General features: G+C 44.2%; 1 protein-coding gene across 1 annotated transcript in view; it reads right to left on the reverse strand.

The window, feature by feature from the left end:
• Nucleotides 1-1,425: 1,425 nt before the first annotated feature.
• The window catches only part of LOC119374497 (sodium/potassium/calcium exchanger 4), a 113,365-nt gene continuing 95,180 nt past the window's right edge, over nucleotides 1,426-19,610 (reverse strand). The window contains exons 13-17 of the mRNA XM_037644609.2: nucleotides 19,018-19,187; nucleotides 17,034-17,148; nucleotides 11,782-11,894; nucleotides 11,629-11,694; nucleotides 1,426-10,512 (exon numbers count right to left, since the gene is read on the reverse strand). Of these exons, the coding sequence (XP_037500537.1) occupies nucleotides 10,366-10,512; nucleotides 11,629-11,694; nucleotides 11,782-11,894; nucleotides 17,034-17,148; nucleotides 19,018-19,187 (611 nt within the window). The 3' untranslated portion in view covers nucleotides 1,426-10,365. The remainder of the gene's footprint in view (nucleotides 10,513-11,628; nucleotides 11,695-11,781; nucleotides 11,895-17,033; nucleotides 17,149-19,017; nucleotides 19,188-19,610) is intronic.

Consider the following 19,610-nt stretch of genomic DNA (forward strand, 5'->3'; position numbering starts at 1 on the left):
TCGGCTCCTTGTTCGTTTTCAACTAAACACAGGCCGACACGTTTTCTCTTCCAGCTTTCGATAGCCCTGGCGAGTGGCTGCACATTTGGCTTGTACAAGCTTTCTCCGACACCGATCGTAAGCAGGCTCCACATTCTTGCAGTCTGAGCATGGTGGGCAACCAGCCTAGCATACCATAAGTAAATCAGGTGAACGTTAACTGAGTGTTCATTTCTAAGCGCATACATGTGTAAACTATGCCACCAGAATGCTCGAAAGCAGCCGCTGGGAAAAAAATGCGTTATTGTAAGATACACCCCGATACTATGGATCTGACAGTCCAAGCAGCACTATGTGATTAAGAAAAAGCATGCCATGGCTGACTTGCTTTATGCTCACAGTCAGTACCACTCGGGAGCTCGCAGCCACGTGACCCGAGCAGAAACTTTGCGTCGGATGTCAGTGGCAGATTGCCGTAGACCCTGGCTCTGGCAGTAGTGGTGCTGGCAAAGTAGTGTAAACCGCAAAGCAGTACGGCATAGGTTACTTGCCCCCCAATAACACAGGCCAACCTTTCACACCAGCAAAGTAGCGATACTCGTGCAATGCCACGTAGAACCTTTTATTATTGGGACAGCAATCATATGGACACTCTCAGCGGGTTTGTGCCGTCGCGGTTGCCTTCCTTTTTCGTAAAAGTTCAAATCAATAAAATCGTCCTGTGCATCATATGTTCTGCGGACAAGTAGAAGCACGCAAGCGCTGCGAACAAACGCGGCTGAAGCAGAGGCAAAACGAACCGGCTATCTCCGTCACACAAAGGGTGCATGCGATAACATTGCCCTGCCTGCGAGGCCTGCAGTCAATGGCTCCTCAAGCAGAGAGCAAACGCCCCAGCTGTCTTTCGGTGGGGGGGGGGGTTCGCCCTAGCAGCAACTGCGAACTTTGCTCATAAGGGCACAGTCAGGAGTTGTGCGCACGCTATCTCAACAGACATCTGGAGACGGCTCGTAAACTTGCTGTGCTCTCAACGCTTACTTCGCATTTAGAGGACTGACGGCACAAAAACCACTTCGATCCCTGGAGTGGGCATATTACCTTAAACCAGCGTTTTCTTGAGTTCCGCGAGATTGGATCCACAAGAGTTAGCTGCTAGCTTTACTTCGTATAACACTCCAATGTGTTGCTTCACTCTAGTGGCGAAACTGTGACTTTTCAAATTGTGCAGCGGTAGTATGATGTCATGTGTGACATTTCTGCTAAGGTCGCTAGACCTCGTGTTGTCGAAGTGCAAATTGACTCTCCCGTACCACTCGGTCACTCAAATGTGTGGATCAGCAGGCGCCCTCTTTTTTCGAAGTGTGCTCACCATGTTGTGTGTACTATGCACTCCTTGCAGAGCACACGAGCACTGCTAATATTAGCAACCGACAACAAGACTCCACATTTCAAAACAAAAGAATGTATGCGATCCATTTTTTTTAAATTTATTTAGACATTTTGTTTGTACAATTCAAACAAGAAAAGAAGCGAGACACAGACATTCCGAAGGTTTTCTATATCCGGCTCGTGGAATAACACCCGTCTATCGAGATGCACCACCAAGCACTGCAAGATACCTCAGTTGAATGTTTTTTTTTCTTTGAAATTTCACTTTCTTTTAGAAGCTCGGGATTGTTCTTGAGGTGAGATACTTGTTGTTGAAAAGAGCAAAATTGTCCTTCAGGGAAGAATGGCACGTGTTTCGAACGTTCTGAAAACAACAGCAGGTCCACATATTTCCTTTGTTTGTGTATGCTCATTGGATTGTACAGAAGAGTTCGTCAGCTAGGAAAGTTCATTCTGGGAGGTTGAGCACCTCCAAGAGACGTAAATGTTGGCAAATGGCATTGCCGGCAACACAACGTTACGGTCACAGTGGCTCAGACTGACAAGAGATCGTATTGAAATGCAGGAAACACACCTGCAAAGCACCATCAGTGGGGTCGCAGCACACGCAGTCTCTCTAAATGAAACCACCAGACCAAACGGTCCAACACCGCAAAACAAGTTGGGTTCACCTCAAGAGCAAGCTCTCGCCTCCGAGTGGTGTAAGCACAACTTGAAAGACGTCTCTAAGTATCGCCGCGCTCTAGCTCGACCACACTACCTGTCGACTACGCTGCTACACTGGCAGGCAGCTTTTTTTTTTTTTTTATGTTGCTCTGAAAGCCCATGTTTCTATCACTTTGTTGCATGGAGTGTCTCACCACGAATGCTGACATGCTATTTTGCGTGGCAATAACCCTCTTTTTTTTTCTAGTAATGTTTGTTTATTTATTTTTTACCTTCCATCAGTCAAGCACCAGCCCTGTCCTCTTTCTTGCATTGGTGTCGCTCAATGTACTGCCTAATAACAATGACGAGGCTTCAAGAAGTTTCCCCATAGCAAAATATAATGCTTGTGCACTGAAATTGAGTATAAGTCTCGGTAAGCAGTTAGTAGAAGTGACTTAAAGGGACACTAAAAGGTAGGGTAAATAATAAGTCGACGTGGATTGTTGAAATACTGTTCCATAAATCTCATACTGCTTGTTTCATGCCAGAGAAATCCTTAGTTTGAAAGGCAGTCAATTTTAGTGATACACACACAGCGCGATTCAGGGGGCCCGCGTACGAGAACGGCCTTCTAACGTAGCCATGCCTGCCCTTTATTGCCCGACAGTCAGCGCTACGAAGCAAGGGTCTTTAGCAGAGCACAGCCCAGCGAAAATGAAACGGGTATTGTTAAGAAGTTCTGTTTTGCATGAATCAGACTGAAATGCACCAGTTGCATTTTACTCCATCTTGTAATGCACTGAAATGTTCTTTTTCTGTCATCGGTAGTTCGAGTACTTGTGATTAAATGTACCGAGGCCATACAACGTCATCGGGCTTGTGTTCCAGAATGTCCTACTGGTGGCGCAAATCGTGTTCTACATTTATCTTAATGGCTCGACTGCTAAAGCGCTGTCAAGTATAATATTGGCGTTTCAGATGTTCTCAGCCATTGACCTTTCACTCTGACACAAATTTCTTATTTCCCTTTAGTGTCCCTTTAATAGATTCTAGAACTTCCAATTTAATCTTTGCCTCAGCGGTGGAGCATGAGACCGATTTACTGTGCGGTGCGTTGATCTGATCTGGATAGACTGAGACAAGAATCCACTCTCGGGGAACCAATAGAAAAGGAGTGATCCAACTCGGAGCATGGAATGCCGCAACTTAGCCATTAGGATTCACCCTCAGTATGAACTTTGATGACGGAGTCAACGCACTTTAGAAAAAATTCGTCGAAGCAAGGCTTGCAGCTTCATGGTGAAACACTACACGTGCAGTTGCGTGCGACCTCACAATACCTCAAGGGAACGCACGAGAAAAACTTTGCTTGGTTCGCTCTGAGGGTTACGGAGCACGAAAACTGGAGGGGTCTTCTTGGCACTGTAAATGAAAGACTGGGTTGCGCAGTTACAAGAGCGGAGGCTCCAACAATGCCGCCTCGCAATGGTCAGGGTATATATGGACTGTTTTACGGATGCAATCAGTAAGTGCCACCCTCTTGGGCTGTTAACATTACTGTTTTGTACCCATAACTGATGGGCACAACAGTAGACTCACATGCTTGAAAACAGCTGTAGGGTGCATTCGGCGTTTCCTGACCTACATGTCATGACATACAAAACTGAGAAATTGATCCTGTAAAAGCCCAAGATGGCAGCACCCGTGAATCTAAAATAAAGTCGTCTATATGACCTCTATGGATGGCTGAGCGGCCCATCGACTACGGGGACCAGCCAGAGGAACGCCGTTTTCCAGCACGGTCTAGAGCACCTGCCAATCTGAGTGCGAAGAATACTATAGGCTTACAAGTTAGCAAGAATTCTTGTAAGCAAGTCAGCAAGACTTCTTGCTTCTGGTTTCAGTGGACAAAACGAGTTTATAAGAAAGGTATGTGGTGTAAATACTGGCGCAAGTGTCGCACGTCATCCGTTTCCACGGGATAAAATCGGCAGAAGAGCCTGCTTTGTGTTCCCCTATTGCAGCCAAGTTTGTCGTCTCATTATGGCAAGGCTGTTCTTCTGTGGATGGCGTTGCTCTTTAACAACAGCTATAAGAATCTCTGTCGAAATGTCACGCGACTAAAGTACACAATGAAAGCCCCATCTGTCACCCATCACCCATAATCACGGACACGGTCACAGAGCAAAACACGTTCTTCTCGACTGCGCGTCAGTATTGCACAAATCGTCACCTTAAAGCACCAGACAAGCGGGGCAGCAGCGAATTAAGTGTTGTCCTTGCAATGACACAACTTCATCACTCTGAAACTTTTACGCATCTCAGGGCAGTGGTGAACGTACGCTTAAGTGCTATGCAATGTTTGTGCTACTGTCATGTGCGCATATGGCAAGTTAAACGTAATACCCTATACGAGAATACCGGTAATAAACACACACATCCTCTTCGTTAACCGTTGAGCTAGTTTTTCTCTTAACAGCATGCACATGTGGCCACATAGCAGCTACGCAATGACATCGCCTAAATTGCGAATTAAATTTCACGTTTACCTGATGAAAACTGCAACAGCTCAGAGTCTAAACAGCAATGTCATCATAGTATTCACAGGGCACACAAACAATCGACATATTCAAGCACAAAGCATCTGCCAAAGACACACTATTACAACAACATCATCTGTAAAGCAACAACACGTCCGGTATAGGAACTCTTCAATATTCACTCCACCACCACCACCACAGAGACACACGACAAAGTGAAACAAGTGCTAGACGTACGGACTCTATCTAGTACTTGAAGAAAAAAAAATCAGAGGCTACCACCACACCATACTTGTTCTGCACACAGCACGCACCGACACGTGGTCACGTACGCATAACACGTATCGTCTGGCCATAAATGCGCCGAGGGCACGAAACAGACATGACCGATGCTTGCGTTCACACTCTCAAAGCTCACATTGCAGCTGCACAACACACAATACTGGGAGGCTTTGTATGGTTTATACATGTATACATATTGCTTTTCGTGAGGGGGGGCTTTGTGACCAGACAAACCAGTAAAGCATGCGCTTCTTGCAGAGCTTTGCATGCTTCACGACACACTCTGATAGTCTCTACAATGACGGTTGCAACGTGGCGTTGCAAATTGATTGGGCGCCCGAGTACGTTATTACACATACGTAAGTCTTCAAAAACGATTGTGGAGGTGTTGATTTGATACAGCCACGACTGCGGCGTACGAGGAGGATTGTTCAATGGTTACGGAAGATTGTTTTCTTCAGTCACGATTGTTGACAGCACACAGGATCGGTGGGGAGCATGCGTTAAAGAGAATGGCGAGTTTTCTTCTGTCGCTTAATTAAGCGACGACGTAAGGGAATGAGGCTGACACTGTTACCTTGATTGTTCAGATGCAGCAAGCCTTTTTTGACGTTTTGCGACAATGATTGCCAGTCGGCTGATTTACAACAAATAACTGATTGCGCAGTTCCACCATTGTCGGTATGATTGGTTGCCCAGTTCAGGAGGGCCTTTTTGAATTCAGTTCGTTACGTGGTACGGATTAGCACCATATGGCACCGAGCCCTCCCTGGATGATGCGTGTGTCATTAAGAAATTTTTTCGAACAATTGCCAACTTTGGTTCGATTGTACGATGCCTTTTCCAGCACACTTTGAGATCAAATTGTGCCAGCACCAAGACGTCATTATATTAAGCACCAAACACAGATGCCCTAGGTAATCAATGTTCCTCTAGGTTAAGAAAGGGCAAACAAGAGTAATTTGCGTGGGGCACATTACGTGGGTGAACTTGCCCTCGGTTAAAACGGTTCGCACGAGTGACCGTTACATAAACTCTACGCAGTAATTTGTCTAGCATCTAAACCAGCAAATAAAAGTCAGTCTTTTCGTCACTGTGCAACTTATCATGGAACAGCTTACTGATTGTGCAAACATTTTTCAGCCACCAGCAAACTTACCAACAGGTAAAATGTCTCGTGCACAATTTCTCTGAATTTTTCTGTCATATGTAAATTCAAAAATGAAACAGGAGTGTCGCTTCCATGTAAATTCACCTGTCGCTTTTTTATGCGTTGAATGTGTAAATAAAATCGCAGGACAACTTTCAACACAACGTGTGGAATGCAATGATATTTCACAGTGAACAGGATGCCATCCTCACAAGCCTTTCGAAACACGCATATTACAATGCTGTTCTTGACGTTTCCCTGTGTTTCACTGAGAGGATCAACATTTAAGGACCATGTCTGGTTCCTGGGTTGAAAGACACGTGTACAACAACAACACAACATCTAGCTCAGCATACACGCACTTGCACGCACAGTTTCCTGTCCACCAGCCGTTAGGTCGCCAAAACAAAGATAAAGCGCTAGAGCGCTCAGCAACAGCGGATGAATCCTTAGAATCTATTCATCACTGGGCCAAAACAAAAAACACATTTGGCTGAAGTCAACAAGCATATATGAATAGTAGCACTATGTATATATAATGTACATAACACTCGCATAATAGGTGTTCACAATCTTCTTCTTCTTCTTCACACAAGGCAATACATAGGGGGTTCAACAGCTTAAACACACAGTAAGCGTGCCTTCTGGAAGCATGCGTGGTGGGTTCGGTTAGCTCCCGAAGAGGAGTGAAAGACATTGTTGCAGCTCGGGAGATGGAAACCTCGGTTTCGCGATGACATTGCACAAACTACGAAACAGGCTTCCCAAGCAGAAGCAACAGCTCGAATAAATGCAGCAGGTCCAAAAATAGAAAAAAGCTTTTTGGGAAAGGCCATTTTTCCTTTATCACTTGCACACCCTGCCCCATCATGATACGTGGGTAACAAGTTTTAAAATTTTCGTGCAAATGTTAAAGTAAGAACAATACACTATGCGCAAATGCATGTAGTTGGAGGTATGTGTAATAAATGTATGGCCCAAATGTATCACTTTGTATCACTGGCTTTTTGCAGGGCCACGTTGTGTACTTTTGCTCTGTATCGGCCAACAAACGTTCTAAACGATCACCGGTAATAACTTGATCAAAAATTGAGAAGCGAGCCGTGTGCTTAACTACTTTTCGGCACTCTTTTAAGTTCACCAAGGTGTGCAACGGTCCCACGAGAGTCCTTTTCACATTCGTGTGCTCATCACGTAGAACGCCGAAGGTTATCAGACAAAAGTTCCGCTATTCGCCAAGCCTCTTCATCTCTCGCTCTTCTCTACTCCTTTTGGTGTACACACTTAAAGTGCCATGTGCAACTGGTACACACCAGTAGCTAGTTGCATCATTCAAATATAAGCTCTCTCTAATAACATCTACACCTACAGGCCTTCTTGCGCCGAACACAGAATTTCGACGAGCATCGGACGGAGCTGCAGTTCACCATATAAACCTCCTCTGGCTCACTTGATGCTGCACGTTGCACACCGTTTGTGTGAAGTCATCACAAACTGAGGTTTCCCTCCTCTGCTATCTGAATTGAGTACATTACAGCAACGCACTGAATTAATGTTCCCACAATTATGGCCACATCTCCGCTTGCAGCGCAGTCGTTTCACCAACACGAGTTCTTATGGTCGCAGTACTGGGAGACTTTGCACTTCTTGGTCATTGGACGTAAGATGGCACACTTTGGGAGAGTGCCTTCTTGTCTTTGCACTTGGCAAACTTTGCCAGTGCAAGACTGCAGTCCTCGCCTTGTGCTAAATGTTACTTCGATCCTTGCTACAAAATAATTCGGAATGCTAGATGGTCAATGTCTGCACGATTTTGCAGAATAGATGCAATGAAGGAGCTTGTTGTGTACAAACATGCCTATCTTGTAGCGATGGCTATCTCCAGCATAATCACTGTCACACCACCTACTTATATGGCTACGACATGAAGTTATGGCAAAGAGCAGTCATCTAAAAGAAATGTGAACAATATATCCCTTCTTCTGTGTCTCTGCCTTGTCCTTTAATTATCTTGACTTCGGGGCTTTCTGTATAACGGCTGTTTAATTACTGGTAGCCATCTCGAATGCACCTTACACTCTAAGAGAAAGCATATTTTAGGTGTCTTTTCCACACACAGCAGAAATCATCGTGTGGCTTGCTTGCATTTCCTTTCTCGAAAACTCGGTGTTTGCCACTATTCTTGCGAAAATGCCATGTCACGCTGATGCCACGCGTGCGTGACCCAGTTGTACTGGTGCACGGTGATAATGCAAGGAAGTGCACGTGAGATCATCGTCATCGTCAGCCTGTCCTCCGCAGAACAAATGCCTCTTCCGGCGTTCCCCTATATCACAATTATTGTCGAGTGACAGAAAGACTCCTTAAATACGCCCTTTTTTAGAGTGTATGTGATGCCATGACTATACTGTACATTACTCTTGGGAGCGTGCGAGTTTTCACCTTGAACCAGCATTGCCCAAAAGATGCAGTCACGCAGTACATAAGCTACAACCACCTGAAGCCACATGATATCAGTCTTTACAATCTAACGATGGCACAGTGTTTCAAATTAAACTACCCATCCCGTAGCTGCACACTGCAATTGTGATTTTCAAAAGACTAATTCTATCCACAACTCAAAGACACAACCTTCTGTTTTCCTCTAGCCGGCTAATGCACAGCAGGTGATGCAAGCACCGTGTATGAAAGCCACAGAACAATCTGAATCACTGGCAGTCAAGCACACGACTTTGATGAGGCTCGCAAGAGAGTAAATTCTAGTTCTAAGAACACTGTCCTATGTTCACGGGAGTGAGTTAACATAACAGCTTCACAGATTATATAGGCAGCATGACTAAATGTTGTCCAGTGCGGCCAAATGTGACAGGGTATGCTTAATCAAGTACCTCTCTCCTTTCTTTTTTTTCAAAGGGTGAATCCAGCCAATGCTTGCGAAAACCTACTGCAGAGCTAATTTTCCCGCCCACTGAAGAATCTTTCCTTCATTGTATTTCACGCTGAATGGAAGATTAACAAGAGTCACGTGATGCTTGAGTGCTATGCATTTCCCGTCACAGTGAAGAACTGCAGATAAGGCAAGCTTTCCTTCTTGAGTGGTTAGCATGCTGTCAACACTATGATCAGAACAAAGGTGCACTGCAGGCATCCGCTAGTTCTTACAGTGTAGCCCTCGTATATATCTAATCTCATCTGTAATCATGTAATCATGTCTTTTGGGCTACGTTGTACAGCTGACCCTTAGAGTTACTGTTAAATATGAACACATCACTTTCATTTTGGTGCTGTAATTATTGCTTGTTATGGATTGTGTCAGTTTTGAATGATACAAATACTTTACAAAGCCTTGATAAATTAATATCATCGACATTCTATTTCACAAGGGTTTCCACCTGCTTGTTGTTGCCATTACCCAGTGCAGCCAGCGGGGCCTTTTTTAATTTTTCAGGTGTTGCTGGTTGCCGTGCAGTTCCAAGTTCTGACTGGCAGCTAGCTCCTTGGACAAAAGAGCTAAAATCACAGCGCCGAATGACCAGATTCTATGAAGTTTTCAAAGCACTACAGCCTGATTTATCTAGGCTTTTAAGTGTTAATGGCGCAACATTGTATTGTTACTTAAGCCCACCTTTCGTAGTAAATGTGACATATAGATTAATTTTTTATATAATGTTATACTTCCTCAATATCTGGGCTTATATGTAACCATATCACTACTTTCCCTTTCTGTGTACTTAAATGTAAGTTGAACAAGTCCACCTGCTGTCGGTTGCCCAGTTTCCAGTAGGTGTTGCTTTGTCATAACGAAAGTATCAACCGTGCGTCCTGTACACATGCCTCCCACTGATGATACAAATGAAGCATGGATATTAAGTGCTTCTGCCCTCAATGCCCAGCATTGCCTGGAATCCGCCTTTTTCACAATGCCATGGTGCATGCACCCTTCTCCTAGTGGAAAAGTCACGAAACGTCTCTTCATCTCGGAGGATTTCGTTCTGGCAATACCTGTTGTCCCGGCACCTAACCAAAACACTACCAAAATGGCAGAGGGTAGCCCTGAAAAATTTAAAAGGCGGATTGCTCACAATTTCTATCCTTGCCCATCACCAGCTCTTATCACACCGCATTGCCCAGTATATTCCATTGTTACCCATCATTACCCAGCGCGTTGCCCATCAATACCCGGAAGTGTCCATCATTGCCCACCCATCATTGCCTTGCTCTGCTCCATGGCACCCATTATTCACCCAGCATTGGAGTGTATGTGTGTGTGTATGCTGTACCAGGAATCATTCCCTGCGAACAACGTCGACCGACCAGAATAGCCCGGCAACTAGACGCATACAGAGACTCTGCAAAGTGGCCGCGTCTCCTGGCTGCTCACTCGATGCACATGGGTGGGTTCACGTATCCGAGCAGGTTGAACTCAACCGCGCTGCAGATGATGAGGAAGATGACGTACACCACCAGGAGGAACACACCCAGCTTCTTGGTGAGCAGCCAGTGGCTCCGGTGGATGGTGTAGATCTGCGAGAGTCACCACCGTCACCTTAATTCGCATCATTTCTTTCACCTTCATTTCTCCGTCATTTTCAATTTCACCATCACTTCTTTTTACAAGATGTGGGAGCTACTCCAGCTATACTAGCAGACACATAAAATCATAAATTGTCTTTATTTAATGGCATTGTAAGGTTTGCAAGTGTATGTCAACCTTTCACAAGACTGTCTTGTACAGGCACAAAAATATGACATGGAATGCAAGATAATTGAAGACCTCTCCACAAAGAATGCCGGTGATACCTGCATCTGCTCCCCTTCAGTGGCCTTACTGATAAGTGAAGTGAGAGTCTTCTGGAAGCGGGGTAGCTCCGGCCTAGGCGACTATATCTTCGTGTCCTTTTATGATGATTTCTTGCTTTGTATCTTTGGTGAGATTGTTATTGAGTTGGCCTTCCTCTTCTTTTTCTTTTTCAATAAAGCTTGTTGTGCCTGTCTCACTTTTGTCTGGGCTGTTTGTGCTTTTTCATCTTCATGGAACCGTACCAGCAAGCCCAAATGTCGTATTTTGTAAGCGTATCCAGCATTCAAACGATTAAAGCCAGGCAGAAATATAAAATCTTTGAGCCAATTTTTTGGCGATGCATGTTGAAGGGCACGAGATGATGCTTGGACAGTTGTGAAATTCTATCATGCTTACGAATGGCACCAACAAAAGTTACATATATGCTGCATTTCATACTTATGCTGAAGCATGATCACAGTATGCTAACGTGGAAGTGCCACGTGCGTACTGCAGATGTCTTGCTCCGTGGTTTTTGCTATGCACTTTTTAATGTGGACTGCTTTTTACAGAACAACAGCTTTGTATGTAGATTAAAAGTACAGCTTGTGCAACGTAAGGTTTATTTTTCAAAACACGTGTGGTGCATATTTGTGCTTCTGGTTTGCACTATGCTTTCATTATGAGCACAGGTGGTGCAATTTTCAGATATAACCGTATAATCGGTTATAAAGATTGAATTTTCCAGCTTTCTCAATATCGCTGTAAGTGAATTACACCGTATCTGATCATTTGTGATGCCGAGACTTGACTTATGTAAAATAGTATATCTGCTACAATCGGGACAAAATTGAACTCACTGTAATGATGATGGTAAGGAATAGCAAGACGACTGACCACACCAGGCCTCCACTGTTGATGTAAGCCTGCACAAGAAGTTTTGCAAAGTCAATTCAGCAATTTCATAGATGCCCGAATGTATATGTAAATGTAAATGTCGGCAAAGAACTTACAAGTGACCCAGGTTCCACCATCCCCGTCTGAATCAGCCATGGCAGTGCTAGACCTATTAGAATGTCGAAGACGTTGCTTCCAATACTGTTTGCTATGGCCATGTCTCCTTGACCTGGAAAAAAAAGGTGGTTGAAATGCAGTTAGCAACGAAGTCTAATCGTAGCTGATGCATAAAGGGGTCAATATGAAAGTGGTACTGAGAGCAGCCTTAGGAAAGAGCAAATTTGTATGTGCTATCACGCTGAAAATATGATGTTTGTTCTAGAGTTGTGTGTAACATTTGTCCCAAGCAGAGGCATAGGCAGGGGGGGGGGGCTTTGAAAGAACTATAAATGTGCAACAATGGAGGCACACCAAAATGAAAATAAGTCTGTTGGTGTAAGCAAAGTTTGGAAGTTTAATTTGCATAAGGTTCACTCCAGCAGTATACTGCATGTCTAAAACCGATTGCAGTCGGTCATTGAGGCTGCAAAGGTGCTCAGCCCCAACTACTGATGGAAGTGCATTTTTTATATGCTTTTGAGTCAGTCGATCCCCAGCGCATCATTGGAGGGCAAAGTGTCAGTGTAGGTGGCAAAGGTCACCCTGAAGTTCCATGTCGTAGCCACATTCTGGTCCCATGATACGATGGTCTTCATAAGGCTGCACCTGGTACACGACACCTGTTCTCAATGAACCTCTTAGAAACACTATATACAAAATGTGCAGAAAAATGTTGTGTACGTGATGCTCCTGATATTTGAAAAATATGTTGACACATTGGTTACTCCGCTGAACATAGGCCGGCAAAATAAGAGGATATTCACTAAAACTCAATCAGCAATATCTTCGCAGTCTACGTAGTCATGCACTCATGTGCACTCAGATTTATGCACATGGATGTGCATTCATACACGCATCGGCTCACATATTCACCGGCATTCACTGTGCATTTTATGCTCATATACTTGCAGCTGTGCTCATCAGCACTCGCTCACACGTAAGCCCACTTACGTTTGCTGACATATTAGCTTGAGGTCATGCTCACATCTTCCCAAGCTCCACAACACCGACTTTTGTTTGTAATAATGCTAATCACAACCCCCTCCTTTTAATTATACTGAAGTTCACTCGCAGCCTTTGTACGCTATCGATTGATGTGAAATTATAGCATGTGCAAGTATTAATTAGTGAGTATGTTAACTTATGTGGCACCAATGGGTGATGTGGTTTATATTTTGCCCAATGTTGCATGCATGAACAGTATATGCAGCTTGCTGCCCACTGTATAAATGATGCAGTTGCTCAGCCACACTGAGTGAGTGCATTATTTCGAGCAAGCACAGGGACTGCGCCGATTGAGATAATGACCACAGCTGAAAAGATTGCTATTAATAAGTGAGGCACTTCCTGCGTAAGTTACTATGGTCGGTTACAGTTTAAGAAAAAATGTCAGCTCTGCCCACAGCCATCACTGTCCCTCCCACAGAGAATTTGCATAAGTGCTCCGTCCAATAGCACTGACTCATTTTCATGAGGTCAATCATTTTTCAAGTGTTTCATACTTTCTCATACAGACACACGTCTGTGTCGCTGGTTTTAGGTCGGAAACTTTGAGGTCCTAGTAGATTTCGACATCGCTTCTCAGCCAAACCTAATGTTTTAGGTAATAATGACGAACCTTTAACTCTTAATATGCGTAGTATTTATCTTAGCCGAGAGAAAATACAAATGGTTTGAGAAGAAACAAGACAGCACGACTATCTATCACAAGTGAAGGGCAGGCCCCACTGTGGTTCTTTGGGCAGAGCTTACATTTTTTCTTAGCTATATACACAAAGAAGCCTTATACTTTCTCAGACATGCCTGCAGCCAATTATATGTATGCCAGTCGAAAAAATGTTTGCCTTTCTAGCAATCATGCACAACATAAAATGTTTTGTGTGCACATATGTTTGGAAAATTCTCTTTCTTGCTGCAACTGTCGCACACTGTAGCACGTGAACCGTATTTAAATTGCTGGCATTCTGATGACTATGAGCGTAATTAACGTACACTGAACACACTTGTAATTTCCAATAATATTCACTTCAAGTTCATGTTGTGCATGTCCACTCCTCATGCATATACATACGTTCTTTTGCTATTCTTGTCTGATTCGGTTCAAAAAGTCTTGGAATGCTTAAAACCTCCCTGCAATCTTTATGTAAACAATCAAACTTGCTATCTGCCTACATGTGCTTGTTGCTGAGGTAGTTGGTACATATAAAAATATGCTTAACCACCGTTCAAAGGACACGAAGGGTTATGCTACTTTTTGTATTCTACACAGTCCAACTGCACACAATAACAACAATATAATTTTGGGGGGTTTTACATCCCAAAACCACTATGTGATTATGAGGGACGCTGTGGCGGGCTCCGCAAATTTTGACCATCTTATAGGTACACAGGCCTCGAGCATTTATCCTCCATAAAATGTGGCCGCCGCGGCCGGGATTCGATCCCGGGACCTTCGGGTCATTCCAACTCACGTAGATTGAGCATATATATATATATATATATATATATATATATATATATATATATATATATATATATATATATATATATATATATATATAACGAATTATTGTATATATCGAACAGTAGTAAAATTTCCTTGAATATATTTCTGGTATATAAAATATTTTATACATCCAATTCCTTTGTGATCCCCTTCAGATTCGATATGTACGAATTCGACAGTTCACGATTTTTGACATGCGCAATTAACTCAGTCGAGCGCCGCCCACAAGGTGACTGCATCGCCCTATGCACCTCTACGCTCTCTGCAAGCACAGAACTTCGTTTCCGCCGTGACAACACTGAAAATGAGCGATTGGTTGACGCATCGATCTACACGAATTTCTACGAGTGGGACAGTTAGATGCGCGCGTCAGCTGCGCTTGCTCATTTTACGACGGCGCCAGCATATATTGATTTTCTTCTGCGCGGTTTCAATGGCGTCTGCATTGACTAACCGCCCATTTCACTTCACCGAAAAGATTTTAGTGATACTGATATCGCCATTGCGGGGCCCTGTGATGCAGAGTGAAGCTAAACAGCTTAGCGGGCATCGCGCGGATATATGTTTGTGGTAGGTTTGATGCCAAGGTGCTGCCTGGGTGGTGGACGTAGTCTTGATCTACGTTTTTCGGTTGTTCAACGTTTCTGCGGTGGGCGAAACGGCTAACATTGTGCCCTCTGAAGTTCAGAAGAGTGGTAAGTTGGGCTAGTTGGTAATGATCCATACTTATTGTAACTGCGCAAAAAACGGACGGAAACACGAAGGGCGAGAAAAGGCTTAACTGCGCTTGTTTGTCCTTTTCTCGCCCTTCGTGTTTCCGTCCGTTTTTTGCGCAGTTACAATAAGTTATGCCCTCTGAAGCTGCGCTTCCTGATAAGAACTCATCGATTCCCGCAAGATCATTACGCGTGCGCGTCAGGGAAATCTGAAGACCTCTGCATGGCTCACTACTTGAGTAATAAACGTAACGCTACATTTAATTTCCTTACGAAATCTAAACGCGAGTGAGCGAGATATTTTTTTTTTTTTCAGACAAAAAGAGACCGCTCGTACCGACTTCTCGACGCAACTCTTAAAACAAAAACCGAAACCACGCGAAGCCGCTTTTCGCGAGCCGAGCCGATCCAATCCAGCCAGTGACATTTGGTGCGTGAAAAAGTTTGTCTTGCTTGTTTACATCGGTCCGACAGCTTCACACGAAGTTTGTTCAAGGCCGACAGGATAAACAGAAAGGAAAGGAATTGCCTGGTTGTCCCAGTTTCATTCGGCGACATCTGAGCGACTAGAGCAAGACTGTGACAATGCAGAGAGAAACGCAACTCGGAGCCACGGAGTCTGGGACGAAACCTGCACAAGCTGCTCCCAAAGCTCCGAAAGGTAAGTACGCCGCGCGTCTTAAGCGCAGTGCATCTGTATCAGTTCTCGGTAAACTGTTATCGCTTTACGGCCGGAAGTGGTGGCTAGAGTTTTCGCAGATCTTCGGGCGTTGCCCCCTGTGTCTCTCAAGCATGACGCAGACGACTCGACAAAAAGCGCCCGCAGGTCATACGCGACCTCGAGGAGCCAGTCGCGAAAGTGTCACTTGCCAAATGTACAGGTGTCGCAGCAGATCTGATCGGAATAAAGGCTTCGAATGCGAGGACGGTCAAGTCAAACGGCCTATTACAAAGAGCTTACTAAAAGCATCGTTGAAAAAGAACGGGTTTCAGTGCTATGCAGGATGGCACGTACGATGGCGTGCACTTTCGATCGCGATCGAGCCCGATAGCGAAGGGAGTTTCTCTACTTACGTACTACCGCAACATCCGGAAGGGTGTCAATCGCGGTCTAAAAATTCGATCGGGACCGATGCTCGATCACGATTAAAAGTACCCATGTGACCACCATCCGCATTTTGGTTTTGATTTTGGCTTGTATGAATTGTCAGGCGTTGGAGAACCGACTCTTTGAGCTGTGGCATGCGATCCCGTGAAATAGAAAACACGAGTACTTGTTTTTTTTTTTTTACTCCAATTTGAGGTGCGCAGTTAAGCTTGTTTCGAAAACTGTGCACTCCATAAATTACCGTATCACGCTGTAGCATATTGGGGAAAACGTTCAGTTTAATTCGGCCATTCGGCACTGCTTTACCAGACACTGTAGCATAGTAGAAAAATACAGGACGCCTGTAGAAAACCCACGTTTCAAGCGTCTAAGTGATCGCTTCAGTGTCATAAGGTGCTGGTATAAAGTGGCAATGTTTTCCGAAAATAATAGTTTAAAAACAATGCTGTGGAAATTTCTTGCAGCTTCAGATCGGCAAACATTGGCTGCCTTTAGAGACAACTGGCAGTTATGCTAAGTAAACAGAAAAAAGATATCTGAGATTTTAGGTGTCAAAACTGCAGTATGATTAGCACTTGAAGAGGTGGACCGTGAGTAAACATTTTGACTGACCACTGCGTGTTCTTTATTGTGCACCTGAATGTAAGTAAACGGACATAGTGTTCTTTTCTTTTCTTTTTTACATTTCACACATCAAAACGCAGCCACTATAGCTAAGAATACTGCTGCTTAAGCAACGCAGTGTGCATTGAACACAGCTGCTAAGCTACCACAATGGCTGAACTTATCACTGAGTGTGTTCAAACGAAATTGCCCAGTCTATGTTGAACCACACAGGCATGCACCTAGAAGTTTGAATTTTGTAGATGATGCGCGCACCTTGTCGGGAGACCAGCAGGCTGGCATATGCGTCGGGTATGCTGGTGCCTGCCGCCAAGAATGTGATGCCCATTATCGTGTCCGGAATCCCCATCGTGTAGCCAATGAGGGTCACCTGCACACAGGTTTGCACGCTTCACTGCACAACTATACTCTAGCATGATAGCACTGTCACATTGTTTGTTGTTATTATTGGAGTGAAGAGCCAGCAGCTGTCACAAGGGGGCACTTGTGCAGTAGCAGTCTTGGTGAAAAATGTCGATTGGTGGCCGAAGGACACGTGGCAGCGTGACATGAACACAGAGCACTCTATATTATGGTATGGGCCTCAGACAACTAAGTTCATATAAGTAAAGCGTTCCTTAGAAAAAGAGGCAACCTGGTAAAAATCTGCGTTCTGCATGTACTAGCGTTCTTTTTTTTGTCTGTTCAGTCTGCCAGCTCGCTTTGACAGAACTCAAATTGAGAACCTGAGTTCCAATGTTAGATGCCATTATCAGGGCAAAATTTTCATTGGGAAGTCTCTACAAAAGTCACGGGATGTTTTTAAATTTCAAATGCACTGTGAAAGATTTTCTCGGTATTTAAATGGGCATAACAACAGAACGTGCTGAATTACAGTTTAATTGAATTACAATTTAGACTGTCCATCCTGTTCTACTTGTGTCACATGGGTGCATTGAAGGTTTTCTTTTTACTGTTGGGCGAAATTAAGGTGCCAAAACATTCGCTTTATGGGGGGCAACAATTCTTGGAGACACCGTCTGTGAAGAAGCTTTATCAGAAACTGTCGTGCACTTGCAGTGACATTCATCAGGTTGGAAGCAGAATTTTGGTAGTCACTTAGTGACCGGTGACTTTTTACTGCCTCAGTTTCCTATCTGGCCCTTGCGATTCCCAAGGAGTGAAATTTGTCAGTGAATCCTAAGTGGGTGCATAGATGCCAGTCGCACCAAGATCAGGTGTTCAGTTTTAATTGTCAGCACAATACGGGGAGCTGGAAACTCTTGAGGTGCCTTTATTTTCCCTCTTTTCCTTGAAACAGTTATTCACCTACTAAGTATGGCCATGCAACCGAGTTATAAATGAATGAAAGCAGCAGCGTTTGAGCAGATGGCTTATAACCAAAAAAGATGGAGAAGGAAGAATCTGCTGTACCTGTAATGTTACTTAGTTCCTGTCTGTCCCCACACCCTCTTTCCTTTCTTTAACAAAACTTTCACCGTGAACATCCCAAGTTTTTTCGGACTAGGGTGCTGCTGCTCCAGTGTTTAATAGCTCTCCTACCGATCCCTGGCTGATAGTGTAATCCAACGTCTGACATATCTGATCTCGAACACATCACCATTAGGCCACCATTGCACACCACCTAGAAACTAACGTAGCCTGAAGCTGTCATGTCTGGTTGCATTCAAAGTGTGCGACCTGAACGAGCGCTGACAGTGAAACAATACGTGAAGCAAGAGAAGGGTCACACCGAGTGAGAGCAACTTTCATATGCTGTAAAACGAAGCTTCGCTGTATGCACATTACAATGCAATTTTTTTTTCTTTAAGTATCATTTTATCGTGTATAGCTACCTCTGCATATAACCCCCCCCCCCAATTACGACGTCCAGAAAAATTTAAACAAGATTCCCATGCATTACCCGCACATTTCAACTGTGCAGATTTAATTTTACGCCTTGATAGAAATGATCCCAATAACTATATGCTCAAAATCTGCACAAAATTCATTTTCACTGGCTTTCAGGCACCAGTGTCACTCATCCAAGCTCACTTACTGTAAGATTCATCCATCGCTTCCTTACATTGCCATGAAGCCACCTTCCATGCTCAAGTATGCGTATAACTCACACAGCGGCACCCTGACTTTAGCTCCAAATTTCCAGTGTTTTCGTATGGGTTAAACGTGAGAATATACGGTATGCCCGCTGCAAATGAAAGACGGCTCCCTCGTAGACGTCCAGTTTGAGGAGACCCACCATCCAGACCATGACGTAGGAGAAGGCGGCAGTCCAGAAGATGGACATGAAGAAGCTGAGCAGGAAGAGACGCTTGCCGGCCGCGGTGCGGCAGTCCGGCACCGTGTAGTGCAGTGTTGCCAGCAGGGGCGCCTGCACCACCCACTTTAGCAGTGCCCAGGGGCCATCCTCTGTAATGGGTTACAGCAGCAATGAGCTATGTAGTACGACTAGCGTGACCAAGAAGTAATGTAGTAGGTAACTGGGCAAGCATATCCTTTTCAGCTGTGCACCAATACTCCGATATTAAGTCAAATAGGCAATCTTTGTAAGTGCAGTTATTCTTTAAGTATTTTGCAAACATTTCAAAATGTTGACCGCATCAAAATAAGCATGAAGTTAGTGTGAAGGTACTGTAAGTTTCATAATTCCCGAAGGCATAACACAAGCATGAAACGTATGAGCCTTTTCAATACTCAAAAAGTGTTTTATTCAATTCACATTTCACACTGTTTGATTCGTATTCCAGTCAGTCTTAAAAATCACCATTTGTCCATTGCTATCCTTTTACATAGCACATAGAATTGATGACATTGTTGACAAACAATGCAACA

This window comes from Rhipicephalus sanguineus, chromosome 11, assembly GCF_013339695.2.
Source record: "Rhipicephalus sanguineus isolate Rsan-2018 chromosome 11, BIME_Rsan_1.4, whole genome shotgun sequence".
In the NCBI taxonomy this organism is placed as follows: Eukaryota; Metazoa; Arthropoda; class Arachnida; order Ixodida; family Ixodidae; genus Rhipicephalus; species Rhipicephalus sanguineus.